The following is a 10,149-nucleotide window of genomic DNA, read 5'->3' on the forward strand; positions in this document are numbered from 1 at the left end:
GTAAATACGTTGCAAGTCATATACGTCGCCTTTGATATAGGTGTCTGCTTTATGAATAACTGTTTATAGTAAACCAGGGTCCATCACAATAAGCTGACCTCCCATTTAGTGTACCTACCTTGTGGATACTATACTTTCTACTCCAATAATCTAACGTTTTTATAAGGCTATAGGGTTTTAAGCAAGCAATTCTAGTGATTTTGATTTCATAACTTCCGTTCATGTCATAGAAATCAAAGGCATGCAGTTTAGCCAATCATTAATGTTAACAAAATAGATTAGGTGGAAGATTCTTTTTTTTTCAACGGCCAATATTTCATCGATTGTTTTCATTTTCTTTTCTTTTACACTCATAATAGTGTAGGCTAGATAAAAACATTAAGTTACAATACAGAATTATATTTGAGATATTAAAGAAGAGGTCTGGTATCATTATGTTTAATGATGTTGCTGTGCAGTTTTCGGATTGGAGGTTTTTGGAATGAGGATGCAACTAAATAAAAAAAAGACCAGATCTGTCCCTCTTGATCTGATACATGGAATTGGAATGTATAAATGTGCCCTTTCCTTCGTCTCAATATGCCAAGGAATTCCTTGTAGAAATATCCCAACTCTCTACTTCTCTCCAGCCCATGCAAGCTGTCGATTCCGCTAAAGGGCTGAACTGTCTCCATGCTTTGTGACTAACACCTGCACCAAAGCAAAGCACGCGGACCAGAAGCCAAGTTCGCCAGTGACGGCGGGCAATTGTCGCAACCACATCTCTCCGCGCGCCTGACCGAAACCGGCTATTAGAGATGAAGGAATTTATTATTTTGGTGAATACTATCGGAATGGCCTAGGCAACTGTGTTTTGAAATATATAAATCGGATTTATTGTCTTCACAAACTCTTCGCTGCGTTTTGATATTGCTTTTGGCTCTATAGAGATAACAGACTATAAGCGCCTCTCAGAAACATGGATAGTACCACAGTGAATTCGGAGAAATCGCAGCTTATACACGAGAAGAACGCGAAAATGTATTCTCAAAAAATGAAAAGGTATGCGTATATTCATTATATTTTTTTATATAGTCCTTGTTTCTCTGCAATCACGCCATAGCCTCATTGTTTTTATTGTGAAGTTAATATAGCCTTTTGTGCGGTCATTTTATTTCCATTATTATTTTGTCATTTACAATTATATAACAGGCTATAGTAACGTGAGATAATTTGGCCACAGAAGCTAACTTGTTACAAATTTAGCAAACAAAGTTTCATCTGTATTTCCAAGTGACCAATAGTAGGCTATCTCGCAATTTATGAATAATTCGATATTAAAATGTATCTTATAAAATGATATGCATATGGATATTTGGGGACAAAACCCATCAAGTGCACCTAACGATAGCAACAGTGCTGTTCACGCAGAAGCTCTCTTGCAATCCCTACTCTGCCATTGAGTAAACGGCGACATGCGAAGTGTTTTATGTGAATGAACAAATTCATTTCCACGCCTCGGTTCGTTTTGGACAGTGGTTGACGAATGGCCTGTGGTGGGTTCACTGCGCGCTGCTTAAAATCATCATGTCTCTTAACCACGTAGAGCCGAAGACATAAGGATGCGACGCACGCTTCATCCGTCTTGCAACAGGGTTTCAGGAAATCTATAACACAAAACAGTGTATTAACACAACATTTATTTTTACCTTCATTGAGCTAAAAAGACAAATCAACTGCTTTAATGCAACAATCAATAATTACAAATTAGGCCTATTCAAAATATCTACATCTCAAATACTATATTGTCTGTTTAAGATAAAAAAAGATCCCAGTGACATAGTAATAATGTTTTTTTAAAGTGATATCATTCGAAGTAGGCTATTGCCTTATTAGCCTTTTCAAGTTTATTTAGTTCTAAAGAACATATTAAAATAGGAAATGTCAATATGCTTATAAATTGCATTATTTTTTATGATTTGTAAGAAATCCTTGTTTAGTTGTTTCGACAGACTGTAAATCATGATAGCCTATCAGGTCCACATCATCCTCAATTAGGACAGTAAAGAATCATTCCCAAATAAGTTAAACTCAGAATACCACAATTCACCATAGAACACTATTCTTGCTGCACTGTAGGCATACTATGTATTATTGCAGTTGAGATGTTATTGTTGCTCTGTCTATTAGAGTGTAAGTTTAAGGCCTATTCTTGTTCGCCGTGTCTGGTGGAGATGTGGGTATTTTGCACTGTGCCTGCTGGCGCTGACCACCGGAATAGGCTGTAGAAAAATATCCACTTCTGATTTTCGTTTGTTGCTTTGGATAAAAGCGTCTGCTAAATGAATACAATGTAGGTTTGCCAAACACATAGGCCTATTCATTATATGATCAAAAGTTAGATTTAAGTTAGATTAATAGGCCTGTCGACCAATTTCATTAATAGGGCGAGAAAGTTCCTGTTTGGATACTAAACAAACACCGTAACTTGCTCCAGACACGTACAATGCATTGCAGTTAGATTTTTTTTATTGCATTTTTATATCAATTTATTTTGACATTTACAAACAAATTCAGATTGAGATAAAGTGACAAACCCTGAGCAGACGATGCGCCTGGTGTGGTTTTAATAAGATCGCTGCATGTAGGCCTATTCAAGAGTGGCAGGGTCAGTTACGGGTATGGGTTGACAAACCGAGTTTAGGATACTAGACTTACGGTAGCCAAGGCCTGTGCAATGCTAACATATGAACCGGATAATGGGGAAGTTGATGACCGAAGACGTCAGAACCCACTTTGTCCAAAACGGTAGCTTAGATCAGGAGGGACTTCGTCGGGTTAGCTAGGCTACGTGCTGTTTGTTGGTTTGCGTGTGAAAGGGAGCATATGGCAGGTTAGACTATTTGGATAAGGGTGCGTCACGCACCATTTATTCCCTAACGAGAGTGGGCGACGCGTCTCTAAAAGATGCTCAATGCAGCAAATGTTACAGTTTTGCAAGGCGAGCGCTTTTGGGAGTTGTTGGGTGAGGTTTAAACACGACGTTACGTTTTATTCAGTCAGGTTTTATCCAAAGCGACATACAGACTACTGCAAATGCCTATACAAACTAGGCTACAGCAGAAAAGAAAAATCCTATTAAACCCATAGGAAACGATTTCGATTAATCAACATTGAAAGGGAGTGTTATAGCAGTTTTATCTGCTAAGGCCTCGAGACGGCCCTCTACATAAGAGCCACGCATGCAATTACACCAGCACATCACATTTCAGATCGCTGTCAAGATCCTTCCCTCCATCGAATTACACTCCGGTTCCCACCCTATCACCGTTAACCTCGTCTCTTATCTGCGCGGGACTGACGGGGGTCTTTTGAACAAGAACTCGTTCCATCATCTAGCTTGACGTTCTTCTTGGTCATGTGAATTTGAATGGTGAACACACCGCATTGATTCTAAGGGACAATGCTGGATAATCATTGAATACAAAAATTTCCAATTGTCTACGTAAAATTACAGATGATTCTGTAGAAAACATAGTGAGTTCATGGTAGTCCAAATGTTTTTCCGGAGGAATTTTTAAAAGATCAGTAACAAAAATTGTGTTTGCTCGGAGCAGATTGCATGTCCCCACCATAAACGGTTGTGCAATTCTTGGATGGGAGAAAACTTTAATATCATAGTTTCATGCTCTGATGAATCTTGCCTCAGGTCACCCAGGAATCCTCAGCAGGATGTAAAGTCTGGTTTCACAAAAACAAAAGAATGAACGATATAAAGAAACCCAACATAGAATCTTTTTGCTGTTCAGTTTTCTGCAAATTTCAAAACCACTTGCTTTGACAAAAACAGCATCCATTGATGAACACCGTTTACAGCTTTGCATTATAGACTTTTGATTTCACTTTTATAATCATATAATTTGTTGTTTTGTTTTTTAATATGGAATCTCAGATGGTTACAGATACTCATTTTGTGAGTCAAGACCTCAGTTAGTTGAAGTGAACTGCAGTAGACAGCGAGGTGAACGGAGCCACGCTCCCTGGTTCTGCTGCGTGTCTGGACGTGTGGGGGGGGTGTAAGGGTGTGTACGTGCTTGTGTGTGTATGCATATCTATGTGTGTGTATCTGTGTGTATGGACAGTATGTGTGTATCTGTATGCATGTTTGTACAACCTTATGTGTGTGTCAGCGTGTTTGTGTCTGTGTGTGTATGTTGTCGTATGTTGATGTGTGTGTATGTGTGTGTGAGCCTACATGGTGGACGTCCAGGCAGGTTGCGTCCAGGCGGTGTGTGTGTCTCCCCTCCCGGAGGTGTGATTAAACAGAAGGTGTTTTCCGCTCCGACGCGTCCTTTCAGCCAGGCATGCCCTCGGGACTCCAGACAGACCCACGACTGGAGAGCACTCGCTTATCTACCAGAGCCCAAATGACCTTCTCACAGATCATTAGTCACATCACACAGATCCTCCTCAATGAACACAGAAAGAGAGAGGGAGAGAGACAGAGAGAGAGAGGGGAGAGAGAGAGAGAGAGAGAGAGAGAGAGAGAGAGAGAGGGAGAGAGAGAGAGAGAGAGAGAGAGGAGAGAGAGAGAGAGAAAAGAGCAGAGAGAGAGGGAGAGGAGAGAGATAGAGAGGAGAGAGAGGAGAGAGAGAGAGAGAGAGAGAGAGAGAGAGAGAGGAGAGAGAGAGAGAGAGAGAGAGAGACGAGAGAGGAGAGAGAGAGAGAGAGAGAGAAAAAGAGAGAGAGAGAGGGAGAGAGAGAGATAGAGAGAGAGAGAGAGAGAGAGAGAGAGAGAGAGAGAGAGAGAGAGAGAGCAGAGTGTGATGGACCAAGTCAGCAGTTGCTTCAGTGATTGGATTCTAATAATATGTGTTAGTGTGTCTCAAGGGAGAGGGTCCATGCTGGTTCTCAGGAGATGCATGTATACAATACAAGTCTTGCTTTATGTCCCGACAAGGCTCACTGCTTCTAAGCTAAATAAATGGTCATTTAAGACGTAAATGTTAAAATGTCATTATTCACCTTGAAACACCAAGTCAATATGTCTGATCAAATCCTCTCCCCTCTCCTCTCCCCCTCTCCCCCCCTTCCCTTCCCTTCCCTTCCCACCCCCCCCTCTCCCCCTCTCTCTCCCCCTCCCCTCTCTCCCCCCTCCCCTTTCCCCCTCCTCCAGCACGTTCTCAGACCCTAAGGAGGGAGTATCCCAACATGCCGTTGGGGAACGGGGATGTGGGAGGGGCCATCGAGCTCAAGGCGTCCAGTGGGTGCTCATTGTCACGGCAACAAGGCGGTGTGCGAGGAGAGCCGGGACAAGGCGCTGGCCAAGAGGAAGCTGTACATGGCCTCTGTCATCTGCCTCTTCTTCATGATAGGAGAGGTCATAGGTGAGCACAGGTGGGACAGGTCACAGGTGGATCTGCAGTCTTAACCACTAAGATGAACTTCATTCAAGTTGAGAGCGGCGAGGGCTCTTGTCAGCAGTACTAGCACGGGATGCTGTCTAGATCAGGACACTCACCTTAGAGGACGTAGAAGTGATCAGAGCATGACAGAACCTTCCTTATATTCAGTATAATGATAGTCTCCTTGCCATTTCTCTGCAAGTCATAAATTCTAGTCAGACAGCAGATAAAAAAGATCAAGTTGTCCTGAACCTTTAACTCTGCAGGGAGAATTCCTGATGTCCTTCTCCTCTTACTTCCACATCTACTTCCTAAATCCCTGACGTCCTTCTCTTACTTCCACCTCTACTTCCTAAATCCCTGACGTCCTTCTCTTACTTCCACCTCTACTTCCATTAAGGAAGAGTCCGAAACTTGAGAGTCTCTCCTTTTTGTAGTTCCCCCATCCTTCCCCCTCCTCCCCCCTCCTCCCTCCTCCTGCCCCTACCCCTCACCTGTCAGTCTCTCCCCTCCCTTCCCCTCCCCCCCCAGGTCTCTCTGAGATATCTCTGTCTCCCCCCCCCCCCCCCCCCCCAGGGGGCTACCTGGCCCACAGCCTGGCCATCATGACGGACGCAGCCCACCTGCTGACAGACCTGGGCAGCATGCTGGTCAGCCTCTTCTCCCTCTGGGTCTCCTCCAGGCCCCCCACCAAGACCATGACCCTGGGCTGGCATCGCTCAGGTAGGCCCCTGTCTTCGTCCTCCGGGACAGCCAGGGAGAACAGGTCACACAGGGCTGTTCTGGTGTGTCCTGTTCATCATGTTTTGTTCTGTTATACCAGTGGTTCTCAACCCTGGTCCTCAGGGACCCCTGGTTTAAGATGTTTCGCTCCTCCAACACACTTGATTTAGATGAACGGGTCGTTGACGAAACATCTAGAACATGCAAGGCAGGATGGAGAACCATTGTGATTGAGATGAACAGGGTCTCTCTATGCACCGAACAGTTCTGCTGTAACTTGCTGCATCTGCCCCCCCTTCCCCCGCAGAGATCCTGGGGGCACTGGTGTCAGTGCTGTCTATCTGGATGGTGACCGGGGTGCTGGTCTACCTGGCTGTTGAGAGGATCGTCAGGGACGACTACGAGATAGATGGTCACGTGATGCTCATCACCTCCGGCTGTGCTGTCATCGTCAACATTGTGTGAGTGGGGGGGGAGGGAGGGAAGGGGGAGGGAGGGAGGAGGGGAGGGAGGGGGGGGGGAGGCAGGGAGGCGGGGGGGGGAGGGGTTGGAGGACGAGGGAGGGGAAAGGAAGGCAGTGAGGCAGTACTTCCCCCCGTCCTGTGTCCAGCATGGCGTACATCCTGCACCACTCCACCAGCCTGCACGCCCACGGGGAGGGCTACCAGCAGATAGACGAGGGTGGGCGGAGCCCCGTGGCCCATGGCCACACCCACAGCCTTCTGGGTGGCCATGGCAACACCAGCGTGCGTGCGGCCTTCATCCACGTGGTGGGAGACCTGCTGCAGAGTGTGGGGGTCATGATTGCCGCCATCATCATCTACTTCCGGGTCAGTCACACGCCAACATGATGAATCAGAGTTAAACAGGAGGAACAGAGAGTTATTTGTTGTTGATGTTGTATGGGCTCATGTGGGTGTGAGATAGGCAGGTCTGGAGTTGGAGGGTTAGTTCCCTTTGCTTCCCTTAACCCTCCCTGGTGTGTGTGTGTGGTGTGTGTGTGTGTGTGTGTAACCCTCCCTGGTGTGTGGTGTGTGTGGTGTGTGTGTGTGGTGTGTGTGTGTGTGTGTATGTAACCCTCCCTGGTGTGTGGTGTGTGTGGTGTGTGTGTGTGTATGTAACCCTCCCTGGTGTGTGGTGTGTGTGGTGTGTGTGTGTGGTGTGTGTGTGTGTGTATGTAACCCTCCCTGGTGTGTGGTGTGTGTGGTGTGTGTGGTGTGTGTGTGGTGTGTGTGTGTGTGGTGTGTGTGTGTGTGTGTGTATGTAACCCTCCCTGGTGTTGCAGCCAGAGTACAAGGTAGCCGACCCCATCTGCACCTTCCTGTTCTCTGTGTTCGTCCTCTGCACCACCCTCACCATCCTCAGGGATGTGTTCCGCATCCTGATGGAAGGTAACCAGGCCAGGATTAGGGTTACTCCAGGGATTATATCTAGAATATGTCTTATTATGATGGAAACTAAGGCAGCGTACGGATTCAAAAAATTTGAATCCTGACATTAATAGTGTACATTTTGATTCTGTACATGTGGTGTGTGTGTGTTCCTGTGTGAGTGTGTGTTCCTGTGTGTGTGTGTTCTTGTGTGTGTGTGTGTTCCTGTGTGTGTGTGTTCCTGCTTGTGCATCAGGAGCTCCTAAGGGGATAGAGTTTAACTCTGTGAAGGAGGTGCTGCTGTCCCTGCAGGCTGTGAAGGGGCTGCACTGCCTGCACCTGTGGGCCCTAACCCTGGGACAGACACTTGTGTCTGTACACCTGGCCGTAGGTGAGAACACACACACACACAACAGAACACACGTAGAAGTCAGAGCATTGAGGGCATCCTGGTGAATCAACAGCTAGGTACCACAAAGGCTAGAGCCTTACCACAAGGTTCCAGGTTTGAATCCAGCCCGGGCCAATCCCTACTTGCCTCCCTTCTCTCTCTCTCCCTTGCATTTCCTGTTGCGTCCTGTCACAATAAAAGCAGAAATTACTTTAAAAAGTACACATAAAAAAACACACATGAAACCTCTGTAACCACTGAAGAAGAATCAACTTCCATACTTCCTCATAACAAGCTGCTGCTCAGCCGTCCTCCTGGTCGTCATGGTTTTCCTCCTGGTCGTCATGGTTTTGTTCTTCGTTCCTCAGAGGAGAATGCTGACGGGCAGAACGTTCTGAAGGAGGCCACGGAGATCCTGCAGACCAAGTTTGGCTTCACCAACACCACGATCCAGGTGGAGCACTACTCTGAAGACATGGCTTACTGCCCTCACTGCCAGGACCCCCTGGACTAGCACACACCACCAAACAGCACACACGCCATCGCTCAGTCAACACAGACTACAGCACAGTTCAGTCCGTGTGTGGTACATGCATGTCCTCAACCTACACGAGACTCCCTGACTCATCCGATTTACTAGGACCCAACCGAACCCACCACAGTGTCTGCATCATCATACCAAAGATTTCCTCAAACTCTGCTACACGCCTTTCACATAGGTACGCAATGCACTACTATGTCCCAAGAAAACGTTACATTTCACAACAAATTGCTTATCGATTCTGTCTCATTTGAAAGCTAGCTGGTCAGATTTGGGTCAGATGTTTCTGGTGGTGTTTCTAATGACTCTGACCGCCCAGTTGTTGTAACATGGACGTTTTACAATTTTTACAAGTTTCTGGGTTTGGCGTTTCTCGCCAGGAGAGACAGCAGTCTTCACCTGCTGACTCCCTCAAACATCCACACAGATATCGACGTAAGATTCCCGAAGGCAATTTGTTTTCTCTTTTTATTCCGACGGACACAGGCATTTAATGTTGACTTCAGCACGGGGCCTGCCAAATGAGTTATATTGTTAAGGGCTTGATAGAGAGCCGTAGAGAAAGAGAAAAAGAGCGAGTGAATGGATTGTGTCTGGGTGAGGGAAAGGGAGAGAAAGACGCGGACAGGGAATTGATTATGTCGGGGTGAGAGAGGGAAACGGAGATAAAGAGTAAGACAGAGAGAGGGTAGTGTCAGGGTGAGGGAGAGCTTCTGGAGAAACACTTGTCTAATTCTGAGGAAAGATGGAGCGATTCACTGTGCTGGCCGGTCAATGAGCCTGGATGTTGATCCTCACCTGAACCCTCTGTCCCTCTATAACATCCATATGCCCCTCTAGAACATCCATATGCCCCTCTAGAACATCCCTATGTTCCTCTAGATCATCCCTCTGCCCCTCTAGAACATCCCTCTGTTCCTCTAGAACATCCCTCTGTTCCTCTAGAACAGCCATTCCAAATATTTTTTTGGCTGCCCAACACATCCGTTCACTTAATTCGCGCTTATCACAAGTTTAACAACACCACGGAAGCCAAACAATTTACTTTCAAGGCAAGATTTATTTGAGCGATCAGAAAAGACAAAGTGTCCATCAGTGCCACAGTAAGCACACATTGTAAAGAGAGGTAACCTGTAACTACCACGGCCAGGCCAGGTCTAGAACTTCCAGTGAAGTTAGAAACATGATTTTTAATAACCAGAACAGGTTGTTAACCCTTGGCTCTCTTATTAACCCTACACTCAGATTGTGCGGCTTCTCGCTTTTTGTATCCACCGATAGTTGCCCTCACAGAGAAATCTCCCATTTCCAGCTGGCAGAATTGAGTTTTAAACTGAGAAAGACATGTTTCATCACCCATAGGGAACAAATATGACAGACCAATTATTTATGTGAGTTAACATTAACGACTAGCAAGCTGACAGATAATTGAGTACATTATAATTTAGCTAAAAAATTGTTAGCTAGCTAGCCTAGCTAGTAATGTTACTGCTCAAATCCTAGATAGCTAGAGATAGCTAGCACTAGAATCCTATGTACATCGTTGATTGTCATTTTGGTAAGACAACCCGAACTCCTCCAAAACCGACATTTTGTGTGAGAGAACTTACGTAAATGCCAGCTACCGGAAGTTGTTGACCAGGCTTATGCAAGATGCGGAAGTGATGCGTGCATTGTGGATTGAAGTGGGCGTATGGAAGTTAAAGTGGAAATGTCAGTTGGTCTTTCGTCAAAGTGAAG

General features: G+C 45.8%; 1 protein-coding gene across 1 annotated transcript; it reads left to right on the forward strand.

Annotated features, from left to right (window-relative positions):
- Positions 1-958: 958 nt before the first annotated feature.
- slc30a2 (solute carrier family 30 member 2) lies at positions 959-8,388 on the forward strand. The gene is given in 10 exon segments (XM_047022000.1): positions 959-1,041; positions 5,156-5,177; positions 5,179-5,235; positions 5,237-5,366; positions 5,961-6,107; positions 6,415-6,568; positions 6,718-6,937; positions 7,393-7,498; positions 7,734-7,868; positions 8,237-8,388. Coding segments are annotated over 10 exon segments (1,200 nt in total). The 3' UTR covers positions 8,383-8,388.
- The last annotated feature ends 1,761 nt before the right edge of the window (positions 8,389-10,149 follow it).

Source organism: Hypomesus transpacificus, chromosome 6, assembly GCF_021917145.1.
Source record: "Hypomesus transpacificus isolate Combined female chromosome 6, fHypTra1, whole genome shotgun sequence".
In the NCBI taxonomy this organism is placed as follows: domain Eukaryota; kingdom Metazoa; phylum Chordata; class Actinopteri; order Osmeriformes; family Osmeridae; genus Hypomesus; species Hypomesus transpacificus.